The sequence below is a fragment of the Oncorhynchus tshawytscha genome, linkage group LG01 (genome assembly GCF_018296145.1).
Source record: "Oncorhynchus tshawytscha isolate Ot180627B linkage group LG01, Otsh_v2.0, whole genome shotgun sequence".
NCBI classification, from domain to species: Eukaryota; Metazoa; Chordata; class Actinopteri; order Salmoniformes; family Salmonidae; genus Oncorhynchus; species Oncorhynchus tshawytscha.
The window spans coordinates 92831555-92857752 of NC_056429.1; the positions used below are offsets into that span (position 1 = coordinate 92831555).

At 44.1% G+C, this 26198-nt stretch overlaps 1 protein-coding gene across 3 annotated transcripts in view; it reads right to left on the bottom strand.

Moving 5' to 3' along the window:
• LOC112260122 (golgin subfamily A member 4) overlaps positions 1 to 26198 on the bottom strand; it is a 99995-nt gene that overhangs the window by 30313 nt on the left and 43484 nt on the right. For 2 of the 3 annotated variants that reach the window (XM_024434987.2, XM_042327404.1), the window contains exons 2-14: positions 24949 to 25008; positions 24190 to 24561; positions 20015 to 20062; positions 19823 to 19879; positions 13477 to 13575; positions 12825 to 12948; positions 12299 to 12477; positions 8683 to 8745; positions 7594 to 7741; positions 7321 to 7499; positions 5921 to 6019; positions 4172 to 4327; positions 17 to 4014 (exon numbers count right to left, since the gene is read on the bottom strand). In XM_024434987.2, the coding sequence (XP_024290755.1) occupies positions 17 to 4014; positions 4172 to 4327; positions 5921 to 6019; positions 7321 to 7499; positions 7594 to 7741; positions 8683 to 8745; positions 12299 to 12477; positions 12825 to 12948; positions 13477 to 13575; positions 19823 to 19879; positions 20015 to 20062; positions 24190 to 24561; positions 24949 to 25008 (5582 nt within the window). The remainder of the gene's footprint in view (positions 1 to 16; positions 4015 to 4171; positions 4328 to 5920; positions 6020 to 7320; positions 7500 to 7593; positions 7742 to 8682; positions 8746 to 12298; positions 12478 to 12824; positions 12949 to 13476; positions 13576 to 19822; positions 19880 to 20014; positions 20063 to 24189; positions 24562 to 24948; positions 25009 to 26198) is intronic. The other variant, XM_042327399.1, reaches the window with a different exon arrangement.

A 26198-nucleotide genomic window follows, 5' to 3' on the forward strand; every position in this document is an offset into this window, starting at 1 on the left:
ATTAGGTCAAACTTACATGAGTTTCTTTTTGTTCTCTTGGGTCAACTCTTTCTTCATATACTCCAGGTCTTGCTGGTGTTCCTTCCTCAGGGTTCGCAGGTATTTCTGTAGATTCTGCTTCTCCTGCACCGCCTCCATAAGCTTATTCTGCATGGACAACAGAGATTCAGCATCCCCATCTTCCTGTGTCAGAGAGTGGTTCTCCCTCTCTTTGTCTGCTGTAAGACTCTTGGTTTGCTCTGCAGTGCAATGCACCACAACCTCCACTGCATTCTGACCCTGTGTTTCTAAGCGGACTAATTCTGTATTTTGCTGTTCAATCAGTGCAGTCTTCTCAAGCAGATCTTCCTTGAGGCGGCTGATTTCAGCCAGAAGGTTGACCTTCTCCTCCTCCACTTCCTTGAGCTTCATCTCAAACTCCAGCCTTGAGACGGTCTCGTCTGCTTTGGTCTCCTCCTGGTTCGAAACATCTCTCCGATACGACAATATCTTTCCCTCGTACATGTTCTTTGAGCTCTCTTTCGCAAGTCTCTCGTCATTCCGAAGCTGCTCGAGGTGCTTTTCTTGTTCTTCCTTACACTTGGCTAGGGCTTTCTCCTGGTTCAAAATGTCTCTCTGGAGCAACGATAGCTTTTCCTCGTACATGTCCTTCAAACTCTGTAAAGAGCTCTCTTTTTCCAGTCTCTCATCACTATGAATTTGCTCAATGTGTTTCTCCTGTTCTTCCTTCATCTTGGCCATGGCTTCCTCAAGGGATTTTCCTTTCTCCTCCAGGGTTTCCACCCCCTGCTTTTTTGTCGCTTTGTCTACCTTGGCCTCCTCCAACTGTGTCCGAAGGGCTTTGACAGTCTTTTCCTTCTCCTCGAGTTGTGAGGTCAACTGTTTCTGAACCTGGTTTATTTTCTGCTCAGCTTTCTTCTTCAGCTCAGCCACTTTCCCAGCATTGTCTTTTGACAACTTCTCTTCAGCCACCTTCAGACTCTCATCTTTGGTCTCGAGAATCTCAGCCTTCATCTTGTCAAAGACTTCCCTCTGCCGTTCCAGCTCTTTTTTCAAAGTTTGGTTCTCTCTCTCCATGGACTGCAATTTCTCCTCTGTTGCCTGGACTAGATTTCCATTCTGGATTCTGAACTGCTCCTGAGTCTGTTGTAGATGCTCTGTGAGCTCTCGTTTCTCATGCTCCCTGATACTGTGCTGCTGCTTCAGGTCAGCAGTTAGCTGCTCGCTCTCCTTTGTCTTGAGGACGAACTGCTCCTCCAGCTCACTGAGCCGGCTGTTACAGCTCTCCACTTCCAAAGAAAGGGCACTGACTTTCTGCTCCTTTTCACTCAAGACTTGGTCCATCTCTGACTTGCTAATGGACTGATTGTCAATGCTGGCTATCAGCCTCTGTAAGGCCTCGTCCTTCTCAGAGATCTGTTTCTCCATATCATCAAGTCTGGTCTGCAGAGACTTGACAGTATTGTGGTTCTGAGAGAACTTGGACTCTGCTTTCCTCTTGAACTCTGTGAGGTTCTTCTTGAAGGCGTCGGCTTGCTCCACTGCAAATTTCTTCTCTTTCTCTAGTCTGTCAATGGTCTCCGCCATTTGGCAAACAAGCCTCTCTCTCTCCTCCTTGTGCTGCTGATCAAGCAGTGATATCGCTTCATCCTTCCCCGTAAGGCTACCTGCGAACTGGGTCTTCAAGTCATTTATGATACTCTCCAAGTTGCTGATATACACCAAATTTGTTTTGACATTCTCTGAGATTGTTTGGTTTTCCTCACTGAGCTGTTCGATGCAAATTACTTTTTCTGAGAGAGCTTGAGAGTGATTTTCAGCCTCCCTCTGTAGAGACTCCCTCTCAGCAGTTAAGGCTTTGATATCATCTTTGTGTAGATTTAGTTGAACAGTCATCTGCTCTAGTGAACTGCATAGGTTATTCTTCCCCTCTGTACTCTGCTGGAGTTGTTTCTCCAAAGTGTGTATCCTGTCAACCTTTGTAAGGATAACGTTTTTAAGATGTGCTATCTTCTTCTGATTACCCAGAACTCTGTCTTTCAGCTCGCTCACTCTGCTCTCGACCCGTTCAGAGAGCTCCTTTGTACCATCTTCGATGCTGGCCTCAATGTCACGGCAGTAACGCATTAATTCCTTGCTGATCCCAGCGAACTGCTTCTGCATTTCGTTTTCCTTGACTTCTAGTTGAAGAGAATGTTGTTCAAGTCTCCTCTGAACTGCCTCCCCTTCCTTACCCTTAGAAGCCTCAAGAGCTTGAAGCTGCTTCTCAGTGTCTACAAACCTCTCAGACAGAGACTTAAGCTTCTCTCTTGCCTTATTCTCAGTCTTGTTCAGCTGATCCTGGAAGGAGTTCCTCTCATTAAGAGCAGTGTTCAGATTCCTCTCGACCGCCTCCATTTGCTTTTTGAACATTGCCTCAGCTTGAGATAAACTCTCCATTTTGACTGCGGCTTCCTTCAGTTCGGCCTGCAGTTTCTGCACAGTGGTCTGTCTCATCACCAACTCTTCCTTCAAGTCCTTCACTTCCTGCACAACTTGCTCTTTTTCTTCCATGGTGGTTCCAAGCTGCTGGTTGACCTCATCCACTTCCTGTATCTTCTCCTGTAGGATTTGTGTGTGTTTCTCCTGCATTTCTTCTTCCTGTTGTCCCATCTTTTCCTTCCAATGATTCTCAAGCTTTTCCTTCTCTTGCTTATGGACTTCACACATCTTCTCTAGTTCTTCCTTGTGATTGGACTCAAGCTGGTACATAGCACTGCTCAGGCCTTCTGAACTTGTCTGAGACTCCAGGATGTTTTCTTTAAGTTTTTGTTCTTTCTGCTGTAGCTCTGACTCCTTCTTTGACAGTTGCTTTTTCAAAGATTCGTCTTGCTCCTGAAGCTTCTTCTTAAATGTATCCTGCATCTCTTTGGTCTTAGTTTTACAATTCTCCATCTTTGTCTCCTGTGATTTCCACTTGGCCGCCATGTCTTTCTTAATGTTGTCCACCTTCTTCTCATGAGCAGCCTTCTGGTCTTCCAGGTGTTTCTTTAATCGTTTTTCTTCCTCTTGCTTAGAGTTCAGTTCGTCAGTGTAAGATGTATCCTGTTCAGAGAGCTCCTTCTTAGCCTGCTGCAACTGCTTCTCTAGCACTTCAAGCTCCTGTACCTTTTGTTGAAGAGCGTCCTCTTTCTGCTGGCAGTCACTTTGAGTTGTTTCCAGTTTATGCACAAAATATTTTAATTGAGTCCTGCACTCTGAGAGTTCATCTCTAATCTTACTGAGTTGGGCATTAGATTTCTCAAGGCCCTTCTTTTCTGATTGGGCCTGCTTTAAACTCTTTCTAAGCTCCTCTAATTCCTTAACCTTCGCATTCCTGTCTTGAAGAACCATCTTGGACTCTTCTTTCAGGCTTTTCTCATAGACAAGTTGAGCCTCAAGCTCTTTCTCTTTCTCCTTCAGCACTATCGTCAACTTATTGAGTTCGTCTTTTAGCATCTTCTCCATTCCTCCCAGGGACTGCTCATGCTGCAGCTTGATCTCCTCAATATCTGTACTGTGCTTGGTCAGCACCTCCTGTAGCTTCTGCTCCAACTCCTGCCTGGCTGACCCACCAGCATTTTCAACTGCATCAAGTCTCTCCTCGAGAACCTGTTTGATCCTCAACAACTCCTGGAGCTCAAAGGAAAGGGCTTCCAGCTGAGTCTGTTTCACATCCAGCTTCTCCATTGTCTTCTGGTTCATGTCCTCGTCATGGGCTTGTAACTGGACCGTTTTCTCCTTCAAGATGGTCTCTACTTCAGCTCTGTGTTTTGCCCTGAGCTCCTCCATAGCAGCATTGTGTTGGGCTAAGACCTCCTGATGCAGCTCTAGCTTGTGCTTCTCCATCTCCTCCCAGTGCTTCTCCTCTAGTGCAGTCACCGAGTCCTTGTGTTTCATCCTTAGCGCCTCCATCGGAGTAGAGAGATCATCTGTTGATGGAACTGATCCAGGTTGGGAGTACTTTTCCAGAGAGCTCTCGAGTTCCAGTATTCTCTGTAATGAGATGTGCAGTATTTATTGTATGTTTGCCATAGAATCAACCAACAATGTAAAGCTTGTAAATACAGTAGAGTATATAATTAGCTGTAGAATCAACAATGTGTAGCATTTTTGGAGATAGAGTAGCTAAACGTTCAAGAGGAGAACTCACAGTTCTGGCGGTCTCCAGCTCCAGCCCTATCTCATTAGCCTTGGTATCCGACTCGGTCTCTATGGCAGTCTTCTGCAGCTCTGGGTCTTCCAGGGCCAGAGCTGACTGCTGCTCCTTATCCTTGGCAGCCTGGGCCAGTTCCTCTTTGCACTGCTCCTACACAAAACACACACAATTGAAGTTTAAAGTTGAATTTGCCATATGTAATAAATACATTGGAAATCTTACTCAGAACTCTCACAATAAAACAGAACTAGAAACAACAAGTAGAAATATGCACAAAATATAGAATAACTGTTTCAACTGGTGCTAGTAACTTTTTCAGTTGATGGCACTAGCACATGATTTGGTCAGACCAATTGTTCGCGGTTGCGCACCGATAGTGACAATCAGTTTGAATGACCTTTTTACCAATCTAACTACATAACAACACAATGGTACTCATTTATTTGAATGGTAAATCTCTATTAATAAACTGGGTAAATCAAGATGTAGCCTAGGCCTATTCACAATACAGGTGAAAAACAAATTTCCCTTCCAATTGGGACATATTTTATTGTACTGATCAACAACATTTGCATAAAAGAAGAAATCTCTTGTTTCATAAAAGTGCATGCTGTCTCTAAGACCTAATGACTTCATTCACACACAGTGAGAAAGACAGAAGAGACGTGAGACCAGGGAGACGAAGTGAATGAATCAAGTTCTCTTTTGGAATAACTATGGTTTTTGGTTGCAATCAGCATATTTTGCATTATGGGTAGTGCATTGCTGTAAGCTAGCAAGGAAAGTTACCCTACAAAGCTGGAAGCTACCGGTATGTTCTTGCAGTGTTCTAGCCTGTAATGGACATCGTTTTGCAAACAGTAAAAACAAGACCAGGACAATACCAGTATCGCAATGTTTTTCCCAAGGCAGAAACGAAAACACAAAGCAGATCAAACTCTTTGGTGCTTTAAAAACCTGCATTATGTCAAATAGTGTGTGATATAGCTTGGAAAATAAATAAATGTGACTGATGACACAATAATGATATTTGTTTCCAACATTAGGGCTGCTTTCCTAAACAAGTTAAAAATCCGCTTTGTGTTTTGTTCACTTTCAACTATGCTAATGAATAATGAGAACTTGTTCTCAACTAGCCTACCTGGTTAAATAAAGGTGAAATAAAAAACTATTGCGATATTGGTATTGTTCATACCCTAGTAATTAACAGTTGCAACATTTCTACCTGTCGTGCTGCATTATTCAAGTGTGTTAACTTATACGCAGCATGAGTGGGGCTCTAACATGATGCAGCCTAGACTCCCAGTGAGTGCAGTGGTTCCTCAGGACAGGCTAGAGCCAGCAGTGAGTGAGTGGAACAGGCACGGAACTCTCGTGCTATAAGGATTGCGGCTGCGCTGATAGACATTATCCTCTCTCAATGACAGAAGTAACGAAAGTACCTCAAATTTGAGTACCGAACCATTTTTCATGTTCTGGTATCAAAAAAGTACAGAAGTTTCAGAATACCATGCAAAACTAAACTATCGTGACCAGCTAAATCATTTTCACTGGCACCCTAGCGACCAATAAAAAAATTGGTGTGGCTCTGTCAAGTCAAAGGGTCACAAATAAGGATGTTCTGGACGCAGTCTCAAACCCTGATTTAAATGTACAGCTCAAACACTTTGTGCAATAGTAGAACTGAGTTTGTTTTGCAGTATATATGTTACAACTTGAAAGTGGAGAGCGATATGAACTTACCACAGCCTGGTTGATTCGAGCGCTGAGCTCCTGTTCTTTACTTGCCAGTGCTTCACTATGTAGCTTGTCCATCTCTGCCATCTTCTCCTCTGAGGATTTCTACAACACACAATGTAGCACAACAGTAGTCCTTCATATGACTGCAATGTAGGAGTCATAGAGGTAGGTAGTCGGTAAGCGTCGCTCTAGCGGAGCGTCGCTCTAGCAACATCATGGGTCCCCAAAAACACTCCCAAAGGGATCCTCTGAATATCATGCTGATATGTAGTAGTAAATCAGATCAGTATTCATCATTTGTTTGAAAAAATGTTGCTAAAGTGTTTGTGCTGAAGAGATTATATGCCTTCATGCCTTAGGAACCCCTTCGTTGACACGGCATTATACTGATCTGCTTTGAATTGCTAGCCTGGGTGCTACTTGGCCCATGCTAACTCTACAGGGAAACACTAGTCTTTGTTTGAGTAGGGGCTAGGGAATCCCATGGCATGAGCAGAAACAGTTCTTTGTGTGCAGAAAATTTAACTTTACCTGGAGAATATCCAGAATGCATGAGAACATTAATGTCCTTGTCAAATGTGTGTTCGGTTATTCTTGATTTATGGTTACCGCAATGTGTATGAATCATATTGTTATCCACAGAGGTGAATCTATTCAATCTAAATGTGCGGTGATGCATGATGATACATACAGTGGGACAACCAAGAACATGGCAATCTGTATCCTGATACCTGACAAAAAGCCAGAGGAATGAGAAAATCTGGGGAAATAATTGTTCTTCCACATTGAAGTTTAGGAGCAGAGTTGATTCAGGAAAAGTTGTCAGAGAGGGAGTTACAAAAACCTGTCAAAATGGAAACTAAAACGCTTTGTGCAGACTATGGTAATTAAAATGATTTTCAGGTCCAAATACCCAAGTAAAAAGAAGCTGGATGTGGTTTCCGTAGTCTAAGTCTTGAAGGTGAAATGGAGTGTAACAGGACAACATAACAAACCGGAGCAGTAAATGGTTATAAAAGAGGCAAACCTGAAATAAATCATCAACATTTAAATAAACTAGCTAATAGGCAATATGAAACAAACTGGAGCGATACAATTTATGCAGAAGTGATTTTTATTGTTTAATTACAATATAACTTATTGAATAATGGTTTTCCTCTGTTCTAAAGAGCTCTTGGTCAGGGTTGTGGTCAATTCCAGTTAATTCAGGAAGTACACTGAAATTCCAAATCTATTCTATGCTTTTAATAAGGACATTGGGAATTAGTTAACTTTGTGAATTGACTACTGAAATGGAATTGACACAACCCTACTCTTGGTACTGGGTGAGTAGTGACCGTTTACTCCATAAGTTCTGAAGGAGTATTCCATTAGTATTTAGATGTACAGTAGATGTACCTCACCTTCAAAATGGTGACCACCTCCTGCTTGACCCTGGTGAGCTCTTGCTGCAGACCCCTCCTCTCCTCCTCCCCAGCCCTCTCCACCTCCTTCACCCGCTCCTGTAGCTGGAGCTGCAGCAGTCTCCGCGCCTCCTCAGCCCTCCGGCCCAGGGCCAGAGCCTTCTCCAGCTCCTCAAATGCTGGGGGAAGGAGGTGCAAACACACATCCTCAGTTAGATACTGTAAATGCACACTGATATAGAGGAAGAGGAGACGAGGAGGAGATCCACTGACCAGCTTTCTCAGACTTCTCCTTCTGCTCCTGCAGTTCTGCTGTCTGGGCGGCGGCCATCTTGCTTCTGGAGCGGAGCTGGGCGATCTCCTCCTCCTTCATCTCCAGAGTCTCATGCATCTGACGCTTCGTCTCTGCAATCACCATGCCCTGAAGGTAGAGCCAGGATTAGATTGAATTTGACTTTCGGTGTTATAATAATAGGTGCTGTATATCAACCAGATGTGATCTCAGAGGATAACACATTCATGAAAACACTTATTTCCAAAGTGGAAGCATTCATTCAGTTTTGATCTGTGTGCTTCCAATCAGACAGGTATCATTTCTAACCAAGGCAAGGAAGCAGACAGGACACATGAAGGACTTTTTGGGATGTGCGTCAAACATTCTCCTTACATTGTTGGCATGAATGTATCTAAATAACTTAAGATGTCTGCCAGTAATCCACTGATTGATGTTGTCTCCTACGTACTGTGTCTTAATCAAACCCCAGGCCCCCAAATTGTTCTGACTGTTACGCTGTGCCTCTAACTCACATTCCTCAGTGACCTCACAAACGACCGTCTCTACTCCAGCAGAGCTGGGGGTCAAACACACACACACACATCTCTCCTGCAGAGGTAGAGGTTAAGGGTCATGAGCAATAAATGTGAATGGAGTGTCTCTGACGTCTCTGCGCTCAGTGGCAGAGCACAAGCATGTCTACATTTCACGGATTCACACTAAGCATCACTGCAGGAGTGAGAAGGACATTTCAGGGGCAGACAAAGTTAGGAGCAGAACAGTCGAGGCTGGTAGAGGGAGGATGGGGCGATTGTAATGGTTTCCATGTGTTATAACATTCCATTACAATGTGTCTGTCCTCCAATTTAAAGTGCCACTAGCCTCCAACTGACTCAGACGCTTAAAAAAAAAAACTTAAATCAAGATATATGACCAACCTTATAAAATGAACAGTTCACTTTTATTCAAATATTTTTAAAGTTTGATAGCTGGCTTAGCTATATCCAGAATCTCCTGACTAGCATTTTCAACACCCTGGGACAAGGTAGGTTGATCGATCCCTTTAAGAACCCCTCTTCTTCACTCACCTTGTCCTGCTCCAGTTGTTCTATGAGGTTCTCAGCACCATGCAGCCGAGTGGTGTGCAGCTCCTGTAGGGTAGACAAACAAAAAGAGATCCATCAAAAATAGTTTCATGTGCAAGGTATCAAAGCAACCATAAGGACTGAGACGGAAGGAGAGAGCTGTTAATAAATGTTAATGGGAGAAAACGATGGGAAGCTCTACAGCATAGATTGTAGTTGCTCTTTGGGTAAGGATTAATGGACATCTTTGACAGTAAAACATCTATTAATCTGGAAGTTATCAAAGGAACAGGAGAACCACTGTAGTTAAGGAACAGGAGAACCACTGTAGTTAAGGAACAGGAGAACCACTGTAGTTAAGGAACAGGAGAACCACTGTAGTTAAGGAACAGGGCACTGTACTGAATAACACTGCCCTGAATTTAGACAACCAACTACCCCTCATAACCATTAAGCAGGGGCACAAGCATCAGATATCAGACAAATGGATGAACCCTTCGTACAACATTTTGTTTAAAGCATCAGGACCGTGCGCAGGTTATTGCACAGGTTACCCTTGCAAGAGGTTATGAACCTCAAGGCTCTTTCCTGGTAGCCTGGTCCAATATGACTTTGTGTTGTATAGCCAACTCCTATGGTCATTGGCCCTACTGCATGAACAGCTCTGGGACCAGGCTACTTTCCTGGTTAGATAAAGGTTAAATAAAATCAAGGAAGGACCAAGATAGGTTCCAAAGTGTTTGCGCATGGCAGGCAGGCAGAGAGCTCATCAGACACCAATGCAGCACCACACCGCTCCCTAGTCTCCCTTCACCACCCATGAGGCCCGGCCACCACAGCCACAATGTGGTAGCTAACAGGGACTGCATACGAGGCCAACTACCACACAGACCTAAATTACAGACAAGGTTAGGTTGGTTTAGCAGCAGTGGCGTGTAGCTCTCTGACACTACCGTGTGAGAACATACAATAAGACAAATAGGAAACAGACATCAGCGCCATAGAAATACCAGATCCCGAAGGTCAAAGGGTGGTCTGGGAGACAGCTTCTGTCTGTCTGTCTGTGTGTGTGTCCTCTCTGTACCCCTCACATACAATTATCTTTAAGGTCCCTCAGTCAAGCAGAACATTTCCAACACACAATCAATCATCCACAAAGACCAGGTAGGTTTTCCAATGCCTCACAAAGGGCACCTATTGGTAGATGGGTAAAAATAAAGTAAAAAGTAGACATTGAATATCCCTTTGAGTATAGTGAAGTTATTAATTACACTTTAGATGGTGTATCAATACACCCAGTCACTACAAAGATACAGGCATCCTTCATAACCCAGTTACCAGGGAGAAAAGAAACCGCTCAGGGATTTTACCACAAGGCCAATGGTGAGTTTAAAACAGAGTTGAATGGCTATGATAGGAGAACACTGAGGATGGATCAACAATATTGTAGTTACTCCACAATACTAACCTAAATGACAGAATAACAACCAGGCACTAAAGTAATACTGCAAAACATGAATCTGGAATACAAAGTGTTATGTTTGAGCCAAATCCAACACATTACATCACAGGACTCTGGTCGAAAAGTAGTGCACTATATAGGGAAAACGGTGCCATTTGGGACGCACACTGTTCTAGAGATAGTTTGTGTGTGTACAGCATGTGTGCATGTGTCAGAGATATGTAGTGATCCCACAGACCAGGCACATCATCACTAAACCATGAAGACTCTATGGATGATGTGTCAGAGATATGTAGTGATCCCACAGACCAGGCACATCATCACTAAACCATGAAGACTCTATGGATGATGTGTCAGAGATATGTAGTGATCCCACAGACCAGACACATCATCACTAAACCATGAAGACTCTATGGATGATGTGTGAGAGATATGTAGTGATCCCACAGACCAGGCACATCATCACTAAACCATGAAGACTCTATGGATGATGTGTCAGAGATATGTAGTGATCCCAAAGACCAGGCACATCATCACTAAACCATGAAGACTCTATGGATGATGTGGAACAGTGCACATGGTGTTACCCTTCAGACAATACAACAGTGTTGGATTCTGGGTATCAGACACTCAGTAGACCATCTCATCTTCAGACCCATGTATTAAAGTACCTTCATAACTACAGCGCACTAAAGTACAGACGGGTAAATTCTGTGGTGGCTATATGTGGAATGGGCTTCTAAAATTGGGGGAAGCATAGACTATCTTTTCAGAAAAAATTGATCAGAAGATGGATGTGATGGTTAAACCTAGTGCCTCACTGTAATGGCTGGAACGCAGGTTAAACCTAGTGGCTCACTGTAATGGCTGGAATGCAGGTTAAACCTACTGGCTCACTGTAATGGCTGGAACGCAGATTAAACCTAGTGGCTCACTGTAATGGCTGGAACGCAGGTTAAACCTAGTGGCTCACTGTAATGGCTGGAACGCAGGTTAAACCTAGTGGCTCACTGTAATGGCTGGAACGCAGATTAAACCTAGTGGCTCACTGTAATGGCTGGAACGCAGGTTAAACCTAGTGGCTCACTGTAATGGCTGGAACGCAGGTTAAACCTAGTGGCTCACTGTAATGGCTGGAACGCAGGTTAAACCTAGTGGCTCACTGTAATGGCTGGAACGCAGGTTAAACCTAGTGGCTCACTGTAATGGCTGGAACGCAGGTTAAACCTAGTGGCTCACTGTAATGGCTGGAACGCAGGTTAAACCTAGTGGCTCACTGTAATGGCTGGAACGCAGGTTAAACCTAGTGCCTCACTGTAATGGCTGGAACGCAGGTTAAACCTAGTGGCTCACTGTAATGGCTGGAACGCAGGTTAAACCTAGTGGCTCACTGTAATGGCTGGAACGCAGGTTAAACCTAGTGGCTCACTGTAATGGCTGGAACGCAGGTTAAACCTAGTGGCTCACTGTAATGGCTGGAACGCAGGTTAAACCTAGTGGCTCACTGTAATGGCTGGAACGCAGGTTAAACCTAGTGGCTCACTGTAATGGCTGGAACGCAGGTTAAACCTAGTGGCTCAATGTAATGGCTGGAACGCAGGTTAAACCTAGTGGCTCACTGTAATGGCTGGAACGCAGGTTAAACCTAGTGGCTCACTGTAATGGCTGGAACGCAGATTAAACCTAGTGGCTCACTGTAATGGCTGGAACGCAGGTTAAACCTAGTGGCTCACTGTAATGGCTGGAACGCAGGTTAAACCTAGTGGCTCACTGTAATGGCTGGAACGCAGGTTAAACCTAGTGGCTCAATGTAATGGCTGGAACGCAGGTTAAACCTAGTGGCTCACTGTAATGGCTGGAACGCAGGTTAAACCTAGTGGCTCACTGTAATGGCTGGAACGCAGGTTAAACCTAGTGGCTCACTGTAATGGCTGGAACGCAGGTTAAACCTAGTGGCTCACTGTAATGGCTAGAATGCAGGTTAAACCTAGTGGCTCACTGTAATGGCTGGAACGCAGGTTAAACCTAGTGGCTCACTGTAATGGCTGGAACGCAATAATGCTAATTTATGATAGCACAACTTTCTTTTTCATTTCATGAAGTACTATCATAGTACATCCTCTCCATTTCTCCCTCCACTGACATTGGTTAACACACCTGGTTTTTCTCCAGCTCCTGTAGTCTCTCTTGCAAAGTGTCGTTCTTGCTGGTCAACTGGGTGTTGCGCTCCTTGTATGTCCTCAGCAGCTCCTTACACTTCTGGAGCAGATTCTCCTGGTGTGTCACCCTCTTCTGCAGTACCTCAATGCTTTTAGATGGGTCAGCGCTGCCCCCTGCTGTTTAGAGCAGGTAAAGAGGATCAGTCAGAAAAGGGAGGACTAACTATGACAGAGGCACTAACGCTTGGTGTTGTTGTTGTGGTTTTATGAACTCGATAAATGACAAATGGCTCTGTGACAAACATTTCAACAATACATTACTCGGACCTGGGTCCAAATAGTATTTGAAATCCAAAAACATTGAGTGTTTGGTAGAGCCTGCCAATAGTTCCAGATGGGCAGGGTTGGCTCCTTGGGAACTAATCAATTGGTTCCATTGCAGCAGACATTATTAGAACCCAGGTCTGCTACTGTCCATCATTATAATCATCATTAGGACTATGGTTCTGTACTGTATAGCACACCTGTGTCTGTGGAGGGGCTCTGTGGGGCAGACCCGGAGTCATCTTCAGTCTGGAGAGGGTGTTCAACCTCAGGGGCCACAGCTCCACCAGGGACCCCCTTCAGATGCTTCTTCATCAGGGCCACCTGGCAGTTGAAACACAGTGCAACCCAGGCTAGTGACCACACATTATTCAACAGTCAACATTATACAGACAGTGTTTAACATAACATTTTTGTGTTTCAATGTGTGTATTTTATTTCATATCAACTGTAGAAATTAAATGATCTCCGAAAGTATTGGGACAGTGACATGTTTTGTTTGTTTTGGCTCTGTACTCCGGCACTTTGAAATAATACAATGAGGTTATTTAAGGGTATTTTCATCCATATCGTGTGAACCGTTTAGAAATTACAGCACTTATTGTACATGCTTTTTTCCCCTAAAATGGAGAGAGTATTGGGATAAATTCACATGTGTATTAAAGTATTCAAAAGTTTAGTATGTCTCAGTTGTCTTGATCCTTCAAAATCCTCCTCCCCTTCATCTACACTGACACATGGATTTAACAAATGACATCAATAAGGGTTTCACCTGGATTCACCTGGTCAGTCTGTCATGGAAGGAGCAGCTGTTCTTCATGTTTGGTAGAGTTTGTGTATATAAACACCCACCTGTGTCTGAAGCACAGTAATCATCTGGTCCTTCTCCTCCAGGGCAGCATCAAACTCCTCCTGAAGGTGCTTTTTAGTCTGCTGGTCCACCTGCAGCTCCTGGGGAGGAACAAGTCATACTCAAGGTTCACAGCACTCAGAGAATCGTGTTTCTATACTTTCTACATACTGTATAGGGAACACTGCTTCTAGTGAGATATTTTGTGATTGACTGCATGGCCGTCGTACTGCTCACTGAATCACTGATCTACAATAACACCTTACATCCCAAATAACTACTCATTATGTGATCAAGATAAGTAGTTATGTGCATTGACTTGCTCACACTGATGGCCTTGTCAAATAATATCATGGTTCAGAGTAGACTAGTGTTGCTTATGAAACACTATCATGGTTCAGAGAAAACTAGTGTTGCTTATCAAACACTATCATGGTTCAGAGAAGACTAGTGTTGCTTATCAAACACTATCATGGTTCAGAGAAGACTAGTGTTGCTTATCAAACACCATCATGGTTCAGAGAAGACTAGTGTTGCTTATCAAACACTATCATGGTTCATAGACTAGTGTTCTTATGAAACACTATCATGGTTCAGAGAAAACTAGTGTTGCTTATCAAACACTATCATGGTTCAGAGAAGACTAGTGGATGAAACACTATCATGGTTCAGAGAAAACTAGTGTTGCTTATCAAACACCATCATGGTTCAGAGAAGACTAGTGTTGCTTATCAAACACTATCATGGTTCAGAGAAGACTAGTGTTGCTTATGAAACACTATCATGGTTCAGAGAAAACTAGTGTTGCTTATCAAACACTATCATGGTTCAGAGAAGACTAGTGTTGCTTATCAAACACTATCATGGTTCAGAGAAGACTAGTGTTGCTTATCAAACACCATCATGGTTCAGAGAAGACTAGTGTTGCTTATCAAACACTATCATGGTTCAGAGCCAGAGAAGACTAGTGTTGCTTATCAAACACAATCATGGAGCCAGCGAACACTAGTGTTGCTTATCAAAACACCATCATGGTTCAGAGCCAGAGAAGACTAGTGTTGCTTATCAAACACTATCATGGTTCAGAGAAGACTAGTGTTGCTTATCAAACACTATTATGGGTCAGAAAAGACTAGTGTTGCTTATCAAATACTACCATGGAGACAGAGAAGACTGGTGTTGCTTATCAAACACTATCATGGTTCAGAGAAGACTGGTGTTGCTTATCAAACACTATCATGGTTCAGAGAAGACTGGTGTTGCTTATCAAACACTATAATGGAGCCAGAGAAGACTGGTGTTGCTTATCAAACACTATCATGGTTCAGAGAAGACTAGTGTTGCTTATCAAACACTATCATGGAGCCAGAGAAGACTGGTGTTGCTTATCAAACACTATCATGGTTCAGAGAAGACTAGTGTTGCTTATCAAACACTATTATGGTTCAAAAAAGACTAGTGTTGCTTATCAAACACCATCATGGTTCAGAGAAGACTAGTGTTGCTTATCAAAACACCATCATGGTTCAAAGACTAGTGTTGCTTATCAAACACTATCATGGAGCCAGAGAAGACTGGTGTTGCTTATCAAACACTATCATGGAGCCAGAGAAGACTGGTGTTGCTTATCAAACACTATCATGGTTCAGAGAAGACTAGTGTTGCTTATCAAACACTATCATGGAGCCAGAGAAGACTAGTGTTGCTTATCAAACACTATCATGGTTCAGAAAAGACTAGTGTTGCTGATGAAACACTATCATGGTTCAGAGAAGACTAGTGTTGCTTATCAAACACCATGGTTCAGAGAAGACTACTGTTGATTTTCAAACACCATCATGGTTCAGAGCCAGAGAAGACTAGTGTTGCTTATCAAACACCATGGTTCAGAGAAGACTACTGTTGCTTATCAAACACTATTATGGTTCAGAAAAGACTAATGTTGCTTATCAAACACCATCATGGTTCAGAGAAGACTAGTGTTGCTTATCAAACACTATCATGGTTCAGAGAAGACTAGTGTTGTTTATCAAACACTATCATGGTTCAGAGCCAGAGAAGCCTAGTGTTGCTTATCAAACACAATAATGGAGCCAGCGAACACTAGTGTTGCTTATCAAAACACCATCATGGTTCAGAGCCAGAGAAGACTAGTGTTGCTTATCAAACACTATCATGGCTCAGAGAAGACTAGTGTTGCTTATCAAACAGTATCATGGTTCAGAGCCAGAGAAGACTACTGTTGCTTATCAAACACTATCATGGTTCAGAGAAGACTAGTGTTGCTTTTCAAAACACCATCATAGTTCAAAGACTAGTGTTGCTTATCAAACACTATCATGGAGCCAGAGAAGACTGGTGTTGCTTATCAAACACTATCATGGTTCAGAGAAGACTGGTGTTGCTTATCAAACACTATCATGGTTCAGAGAAGACTGGTGTTGCTTATCAAACACTATCATGGTTCAGAGAAGACTGGTGTTGCTTATCAAACACTATCATGGAGCCAGAGAAGACTGGTGTTGCTTATCAAACACTATCATGGTTCAGAGAAGACTAGTGTTGATTTTCAAACACTATCATGGATTCAGAGAAGACTGGTGTTGCTTATCAAACACTATCATGGTTCAGAGAAGACTAGTGTTGATTTTCAAACACCATCATGGTTCAGAGCCAGAGAAGACTAGTGTTGCTTATCAAACACCATGGTTCAGAGAAGACTAGTGTTGCTTATCAAACAGTATCATGGTTCAGAGCCAGCGAAGACTAGTGTTGCTTATAAAACACCATCATGGTTCAGAAACAGAGAAGACTGGTGTTGCTTATCAAACACTATCATGGTTCAGAGAAGACTAGTGTTGCTTATCAAACACCATCATGGTTCAGAGGCAGAGTAGACTAGTGTTGCTAAACTTCCTACATGTAGGACACACCACCATTTCAACCAGGGCAGGGTTTATTTGCAGGTTTGAGTCTCAGTAAATTACATCCTGAACACATCACACAAGTCACCTACAATGCCTTATCTTGTTCTGATAATGAAAGTATGCCGTTAGCCGACCTCCTGCTCCATCCTCTTTCCTTGACTTAGCTGACCTCCTGCTCCATCCTCTTTCCTTGACTTAGCTGACCTCCTGCTCCATCCTCTTTCCTTGACTTAGCTGACCTCCTGCTCCATCCTCTTTCCTTGACTTAGCTGACCTCCTGCTCCATCCTCTTTCCTTGACTTAGCTGACCTCCTGCTCCATATTCTCTTTCCGTGTCTTAACTGATCTCCTCCTCCATATTCTCTTTCCTTGTCTTAGCTGAACTCCTTCTCCATATTCTCTTTCCTTGACTTAGCTGACCTCCTGCTCCATAATCTCTTTCCTCGACTTAGCTGACCTTCTGCTCCATCCTCTTTCCTTGACTTAGCTGACCACCTACTCCATATTCTCTTTCCTTGTCTTAGCTGACCTCCTTCTCCATATTCTCTTTCCTTGTCTTAGTTGACTTCCTGCTCCATCCTCTTTCCTGGTCTTAGCTGGCCGCCTCCTCCATATTCTCTTTCCTTGACTTAGTCTTAGTTGACCTTCCTGCTCCATCCTCTTTCCTGGTCTTAGCTGGCCTCCTTCTCCACCTTTCCTCCATGACCTTCTGCTCCATCTCTTTCCTTGACTTAGCTGACCATCTGCTCCATATTCTCTTTCCTTGTCTTAGCTGACCTCCTTCTCCATATTCTCTTTCCTTGTCTTAGTTGACTTCCTGCTCCATCCTCTTTCCTGGTCTTAGCTGGCCTCCTTCTCCATATTCTCTTTCCTTGACTTAGCTGACCTCCCTCTCCATATTCTCTTTCCTTGACTTAGCTGACTTCCTGCTCCATATTCTCTTTCCTTGACTTAGCTGATCTCCTCCATATTCTCTTTCCTTGACTTAGCTGACCACCTGCTCCATATTCTCTTTCCTTGACTTAGCTGACCTCCTTCTCCATCTTCTCTTTCCTTGACTTAGCTGACCTTCTGCTCCATCCTCTTTCCTTGACTTAGCTGACCACCTGCTCCATATTCTCTTTCCTTGTCTTAGCTGACCTCCTTCTCCATATTCTCTTTCCTTGTCTTAGTTGACTTCCTGCTCCATCCTCTTTCCTGGTCTTAGCTGGCCTCCTTCTCCATATTCTCTTTCCTTGACTTAGCTGACCTCCCTCTCCATATTCTCTTTCCTTGACTTAGCTGACTTCCTGCTCCATATTCTCTTTCCTTGACTTAGCTGATCTCCTCCATATTCTCTTTCCTTGACTTAGCTGACCTCCTGCTCCATATTCTCTTTCCTTGACTTAGCTGACCTCCTGCTCCATCTTCTCTTTCCTTGTCTTAGCTGACCTCCTTCTCCATATTCTCTTTCCTTGACTTAGCTGACCTTCTGCTCCATCCTCTTTCCTTGACTTAGCTGACCACCTGCTCCATATTCTCTTTCCTTGTCTTAGCTGACCTCCTTCTCCATATTCTCTTTCCTTGTCTTAGTTGACTTCCTGCTCCATCCTCTTTCCTGGTCTTAGCTGGCCTCCTTCTCCATATTCTCTTTACTTGACTTAGCGGACCTCCCTCTCCATATTCTCTTTCCTTGACTTAGCTGATCTCCTCCATATTCTCTTTCCTTGACTTAGCTGACCTCCTGCTCCATATTCTCTTTCCTTGACTTAGCTGACCTCCTTCTCCATCTTCTCTTTCCTTGACTTAGCTGACCTCCCTCTCCATATTCTCTTTCCTTGACTTAGCTGACTTCCTGCTCCATATTCTCTTTCCGTGTCTTAGCTGATCTCCTCCATATTCTCTTTCCTTGACTTAGCTGACCTCCTTCTCCATGTTCTCTTTCCTTGACGTAGCTGATCTCCTCCATATTTTCTTTCATTGACTTAGCTGACCTCCTTCTCCATATTCTCTTTCCTTGACTTAGCTGACCTCCTGCTCCATATTCTCTTTCCTTGACATAGCTGACCTTCTCCATCTTCTCTTTCCTTAGCTGGTCTCCTTCTCCAGCTTCTCTTTCCTTGGACTTAGCTGACCTCCTCCTCCATATTCTCTTTCCTTGACTTAGCTGACCTCCTGCTCCATCTTCTCTTTCCTGGTCATAGCTGACCTCCTTCTCCATCTTCTCTTTCCTTGACTTAGCTGACCTCCTTCTCCATGTTCTCTCTCTCCTTGTCTTAGCTGACCTCCTTCTCCATATTCCTTTTCCTTGACTTATCTGACCTCCTGCTCCATCCTCTTTCCTTGTCTTCGCTGACCTCCTTCTCCATATTCTTTCCTGGTCTTAGCTGACCTCCTTCTCCATGTTCTCTCTCTCCTTGTCTTAGCTGACCTCCTTCTCCATATTCCTTTTCCTTGACTTATCTGACCTCCTGCTCCATCCTCTTTCCTTGTCTTCGCTGACCTCCTCCATATTCTCTTTCCTTGTCTTAGTTGACTTCCTGCTCCATCCTCTTTCCTTGTCTTAGCTGGCCTCCTTCTCCATATTCTCTTTCCTTGACGTAGCTGACCTCCCTCTCCATATTCTCTTTCCTTGACTTAGCTGACTTCCTGCTCCATATTCTATTTCCTTGACTTAGCTGACCTCCTTCTCCATCGTCTCTTTCCTTGACTTAGCTGACCTCCTTCTCCATCTTCTCTTTCCTTGACTTAGCTGACCTCCTGTTCCATCTTCTCTTTCCTTGACTTAGCTGACCTCCTGTTCCATCTTCTCTTTCCTTGACTTAGCTGACCTCCTTCTCCATCGTCTCTTTCCTTGACTTAGCTGACCTCCTGCTCCATAATCTCTTTCCTTGTCTTAGCTGACCTCCTTCTCCATGTTATATTTCCTTGACTTAGCTGACCTCATGCTCCATCTTCTCATTCCTTGACTTAGCTGACCTCCTTCTCCATCTTCTCTTTCCTTGACATAGCTGACCTTCTCCATCTTCTCTTTCCTTAGCTCACCTCCTTCTCCATATTCTCTTTCCTTGACTTAGCTGACCTCCTGCTCCATCTTCTCTTTCCTGGTCTTAGCTGACCTCCTGCTCCATCTTCTCTCTCCTTGTCTTAGTTGACTTCCTGCTCCATCCTCTTTCCTTGACTTAGCTGACCTCCTTCTCCATCTTCTCTTTCCTTGACTTAGCTGACCTCCTTCTCCATCTTCTCTTTCCTTGACTTAGCTGAACTCCTCCATGTTCTCTTTCCTTGACTTAGCTGACCTCCTCCATGTTCTCTTTCCTTGACTTAGCTGACCTCCTGCTCCATCTTCTCTTTCCTTGACTTAGCTGACCTCCTGCTCCATCTTTGATAGAGTTCAACATTTTACAGGTTTTTATCAGAGAGATGCTGGTCCTACTCGTACCTCTCTCAACTCCCCTATCCTACGGAGGGCTTTGTCTTGACTCTGGCTTAGAATGGTCTGAGGAGAAAAGCAGAACATCAGTGTAGTTAATGAGAAGCATTCAGTGAGTGTGGATAGAAGTGTTTTCCATCCTCCAATAGTACACAGCATATCTATATGTAATCTGGTATTGAGGCAGTTTAGGAAAATTACCTGGCTTTTCTCTTTCTCTCTCTGTACCGTTCTGTAGGTAGTGACCAACTGGGCGGGGGAGTGAACACAGAGAGACAGACAGAAAAAGAGAAGTTGATGGAATGATAAAGACAATGGTTAGAAAGGTAAATCAAACATGGACATATGCATAGCAGGCCAAGTCCCTACTTATCTGTATTAGAGACCGACTGGATGAGAGAGAGAGGACTGATCATAGTGACTTGTACATCAGAGGTGTATTATAGACATACAGCATCCTAACTTCCTGCTCTAGATCATAGTGACTCATTACTTGCTGAAACAGTAATCGCCTATCGATAGTCATGAAATCTATGCAGCCTACTCAATCACTTTTTATAGCTACTGTTTACAGGCCTCCTGGGCCATATACAGCGTTCCTCACTGAGTTCCCTGAATTCCTATCAGACCTTGTAGTCATAGCAGATAATATTCTAATCTTTGGTGACTTTAATATTCACATGGAAAAGTCCACAGACCCACTCCAAAAGGCTTTCGGCGCCATCATCGACTCAGTGGGTTTTGTCCAACATGTCTCTGGACCCACTCACTGTCACAGTCATACGCTGGACCTAGTTTTGTCCCATGGAATAAATGTTGTGGATCTTAATGTTTTTCCTCATAATCCTGGACTATCGGACCACCATTTTACTACGTTTGCAATTGCAACAAATAATCTGCTCAGACCCCAACCAAGGAACATCAAAAGTTGTGCTATAAATTCACAGACAACACAAAGATTCCTTGATGTCCTTCCAGATTCCCTCTGTCTACCCAAGGACGCCAGAGGACAAAAATCAGTTAACCACCTAACTGAGGAACTCAATTTAACCTTGCGCAATACCCTAGATGCAGTTGCACCCCTAAAAACTAGAAACATGTCTCATAAGAAACTATTTCCCTGGTACACAGAAAATACCCGAGCTCTGAAGCAAGCTTCCAGAAAATTGGAACGGAAATGGCGCCACACCAAACTGGAAGTCTTCCGACTAGCTTGGAAAGACAGTACCGTGCAGTACCGAAGAGCCCTTACTGCTGCTCGATCATCCTATTTTTCTAACTTAATTGAGGAAAATAAGAACAATCCGAAATTCCTTTTTGATACTGTCGCAAAGCTAACTAAAAAGCAGCATTCCCCAAGAGAGGATGACTTTCACTTTAGCAGTGATAAATTCATGAACTTCTATGAGGAAAAGATTATGATTATTAGAAAGCAAATTACGGACTCCTCTTTAAATCTGTGTATTCCTTCAAAGCTCAGTTGTCCTGAGTCTGCACAACTCTCCCAGGACCTAGGATCAAGAGAGACGCTCAAGTGTTTTAGTACTATATCTCTTGACACAATGATGAAAATAATCATGGCCTCTAAACCTTCAAGCTGCATACTGGACCCTATTCCAACTAAACTACTGAAAGAGCTGCTTCCTGTGCTTGGCCCTCCTATGTTGAACATAATAAACGGCTCTCTATCCACCGGATGTGTACCAAATTCACTAAAAGTTGCAGTAATAAAGCCTCTCTTGAAAAAGCCAAACCTTGACCCAGAAAATATAAAAAACTAGCGGCCTATATCGAATCTTCCATTCCTCTCAAATATTTTAGAAAAGGCTGTTGCGCAGCAACTTACTGCCTTCCTGAAGACAAACAATGTATACGAAATGCTTCAGTCTGGTTTTAGACCCCATCATAGCACTGAGACGGCACTTGTGAAGGTGGTAAATGACCTTTTAATGGCATCGGACCGAGGCTCTGCATCTGTCCTCGTGCTCCTAGACCTTGGTGCTGCTTTTGATACCAACGATCACCACATTCTTTTGGAGAGATTGGAAACCCAAATTGGTCTACACGGACAAGTTCTGGCCTGGTTTAGATCTTATCTGTCGGAAAGATATCAGTTTGTCTCTGTGAATGGTTTGTCCTCTGACAAATCAACTGTAAATTTCGGTGTTCCTCAAGGTTCCGTTTTAGGACCACTATTGTTTTCACTATATATTTTACCTCTTGGGGATGTTACTCGAAAACATAATGTTAACTTTCACTGCTATGCGGATGACACACAGCTGTACATTTCAATGAAACATGGTGAAGCCCCAAAATTGCCCTTGCTAGAAGCATGTGTTTCAGACATAAGGAAGTGGATGGCTGCTAACTTTCTACTTTTAAACTCAGACAAAACAGAGATGCTTGTTCTAGGTCCCAAGAAACAAAGAGATCTTCTGTTGAATCTGACAATTAATCTTAATGGTTGTACAGTCGTCTCAAATAAAACTGTAAAGGACCTCGGCGTTACTCTGGACCCTGATCTCTCTTTTGAAGAACATATCAAGACCATTTCAAGGACAGCTTTTTTCCCATCTACGTAACATTGCAAAAATCAGAAACTTTCTGTCCAAAAATGATGCAGAAAAATTAATCCATGCTTTTGTCACTTCTAGGTTAGACTACTGCAATGCTCTACTTTCCGGCTACCCGGATAAAGCACTAAATAAACTTCAGTTCGTGCTAAATATGGCTGCTAGAATCCTGACTAGAACCAAAAAATGTGATCAAATTACTCCAGTGCTAGCCTCTCTACACTGGCTTCCTGTCAAAGCAAGGGCTGATTTCAAGGTTTTACTGCTAACCTACAAAGCATTACATGGGCTTGCTCCTACCAATCGTTCTGATTTGGTCCTGCCGTACATACCTTACGCTACGGTCACAAGACACAGGCCTCCTAATTGTCCCTAGAATTTCTAAGCAAACAGCTGGAGGCAGGGCTTTTCCTAGAGCTCCATTTTTATGGAACGGCCTGCCTACCCATGTCAGAGACGCAAACTCGGTCTCAACCTTTAAGTCTTTACTGAAGACTCATCTCTTCAGTGGGTCATATGATTGAGTGTAGTCTGGCCCAGGAGTGGGAAGGTGAACGGAAAGGCTCTAGAGCAACGAACCGCCCTTGCTGTCTCTGCCTGGCCGGTTCCCCTCTTTCCACTGGGATTCTCTGCCTCTAACCCTATTACAGGGGCTGAGTCACTGGCTTACTGGGGCTCTCTCATGCTGTCCCTGGAAGGGGTGCGTCACCTGAGTGGGTTGATTCACTGATGTGGTCATCCTGTCTGGGTTGGCGCCCCCTTGGGTTGTGCCATGGCAGAGATCTTTGTGGGCTATACTCAGCCTTGTCTCAGGATGGTAAGTTGGTGATTGAAGATATCCCTCTAGTGGTGTGGGGGCTGTGCTTTGGCAAAGTGGATGGGGTTATATCCTTCCTGTTTGGCCCTGTCGGGGTGTCCTCGGATGGGGCCACAGTGTCTCCTGACCCCTCCTGTCTCAGCCTCCAGTATTTATGCTGCAGTAGTTTGTGTCGGGGGAATAGGGTCAGTTTGTTATATCTGGAGTACTTCTCCTGTCCTATTCGGTGTCCTGTGTGAATCTAAGTGTGCGTTCTCTTTCTCTCCTCTCGGAGGACCTGAGCCCTAGGACCATGCCCCAGGACTACCTGACATGATGACTCCTTGCTGTCCCCAGTCCACCTGGCCGTGCTGCTGCTCCAGTTTCAACTGTTCTGCCTTATTATTATTCGACCATGCTGGTCATTTATGAACATTTGAACATCTTGGCCATGTTCTGTTAAAATCTCCACCCGGCACAGCCAGAAGAGGACTGGCCACCCCACATATGCTCTCTCTAATTCTCTCTTTCTTTCTCTCTCTCGGAGGACCTGAGCCCTTTAGGACTACCTGACATGATGACTCCTTGCTGTCCCCAGTCCATCTGACCGTGCTGCTGCTCCAGTTTCAACTGTTCTGCCTTATTATTATACGACCATGCTGGTCATTTATGAACATTTGAACATCTTGGCCATGTTCTGTTATAATCTCCACCCGGCACAGCCAGAAGAGGACTGGCCACCCCACATAGCCCTGTTCCTCTCTAGGTTTCTTCCTAGGTTTTGGCCTTTCTAGGGAGTTTTTCCTAGCCACCGTGCTTCTACACCTGCATTGCTTGCTGTTTGGGGTTTTAGGCTGGGTTTCTGTACAGCACTTTGAGATATCAGCTGATGTACGAAGGGCTATATAAATCAATTTGATTTGATTTGATTGATTGCATAATTATTACACTTTGATTTCTTTTGAGACTAATTTCTACAAGCCACCTCAGCGCATTTGAACCCCCACCTCAGAGTATTTCCCTCTGTAGTTCCCCAGGCTCTTCTCCACCCTGTGTAGCCGATGGATCAGCTGTTCTCTAGACAGGGCAGACAGGACCTCAGGGCTACCATATGACTCCTCTGCCTCGCTCTCAATGTCTGATGGAGGGTCGTAGGCTGGGGATGGAGGGTCGTAGGCTGGGGTGGGAGGGGTGGCAGAGGGGGAGGCCAGGGCCTCATTCTCCCCCAGGGGGGTGAGGGAGTTGAGAGAGGGGCTGCGGTTCAAGCCCTCTTTGGGCGGGGAACGGAAGAGGCCCTCGGCCCGGCTGGCACCGCGGAGGAGGAGAGACTCCACAGAGGGGACACGGAGCTTCTGGGTAAACGACTGGGACTCCTCTCTCTGTGTGGAGAAGGACAGGACAGTGGAGTGTATTACTGACAGGACAGTGGAGTGTATTACTTCATTCATTTCCATGATAGCCAACTACACTGAACTGAAATGCATGTACATGTACATAGCCTTTGCTAGAGACTAGAGGTCGACATGGGATAAGAATGAGGGTTAAAGAACAAAGCCACTCCTTCTGTTAAACATCTGGATGTAGATAGTTTATCAGAACGCATCTTCTATTACCCCTGCAGATGATTCACTGTCATAGCAACTTAACCTTCATTCTTAGTTGCTTTACCTGTTCTGAAATTAGGACATAAAAGTCACATTTAAAGGAGAAGGTAAAAAGGATGAACAAGCTAGAGGAAGATGTTAGGAGGATGGGTATGAACTTGCCTGAGGAGAAGCCCTCCCATCTCCATTGAGGCTTCCTCTGGGGGATCCTGCGGTGCCTCTCTATGGCAGGAGAGAAAGAGGTTAGAACAAACGTAACCAGGGGTTAGTCAGGGGTGTCTCTATCTATAACATAGATAGTGAACTACTTGGACCAGGCCGAAAACAGCCTATTCCCTATAAAGTGCACTACTTTTGAATATGGACCCTGTTGAAAGAGTAGTGCACTATATAGGGGCCACGTAGAACAGGGAATAAAAATGGGTGCCATGTTAAACGCAGCCCTGGTACCTGGACCTGTTAGTCTTCCATATGTCCCACACCCAGCCAGCCCTGTACTAATACGCCCTGATGACTCTGTACAGGGTCAAGCAATATTAGCCCTGATGACTCTGTATAGGGTCAAGCAATATTAGCCCTGATGACTCTGTATCGGGTCAAGCAATATTAGCCCTGATGACTCTGTATCGGGTCAAGCAATATTAGCCCTGATGACTCTGTATCGGGTCAAGCAATATTAGCCCTGATGACTCTGTATCGGGTCAAGCAATATTAGCCCTGATGACTCTGTATCGGGTCAAGCAATATTAGCCCTGATGACTCTGTATCGGGTCAAGCAATATTAGCCCTGGTGACTCTGTATAGGGTCAAGCAATATTAGCCCTGATGACTCTGTATAGGGTCAAGCAATATTAGCCCTGATGACTCTGTATAGGGTCAAGCAATATTAGCCCTGATGACTCTGTATAGGGTCAAGCAATATTAGCAGGGCCATCTAATATACATGGCTCTGAACATCAGTATTGATAGGACAGGAGCAATGCAAGGCACTGTAGTTGGGTACCCTCATGGAAACTTGGGAGATAACAGCGGGGTTAAACTACAACATAGCAGGCATCTCTCTACTGTAGTTTACAGGTATAGTAACAGAACAGAGAGGGGTTCAAATAGAACTAAGTGATAGCCATTAGAAACTACAATGGGTAGCCATTTTTCTTCTCAGCAGCCATAACAAACAGTCAAACTCAATTAGGAGCCAGCAGCTGAAGATGAAGGACAAAGGCTTGGCATTGCTGTACACGTGTGTCACTGCAGCAGGATGCTATTGTAGGCTAGCTGGAGCGTAGTATTGTGACCGTTAGCTGGGTGGGCTGGATGGTTCAGACCATTTGTTAACTGGTTAACACTTTCCTCCTCCTGTTCACTCTCCTCCTTCCCATTAGTCTTTTGGAAACAGACATATTGCACAGTCA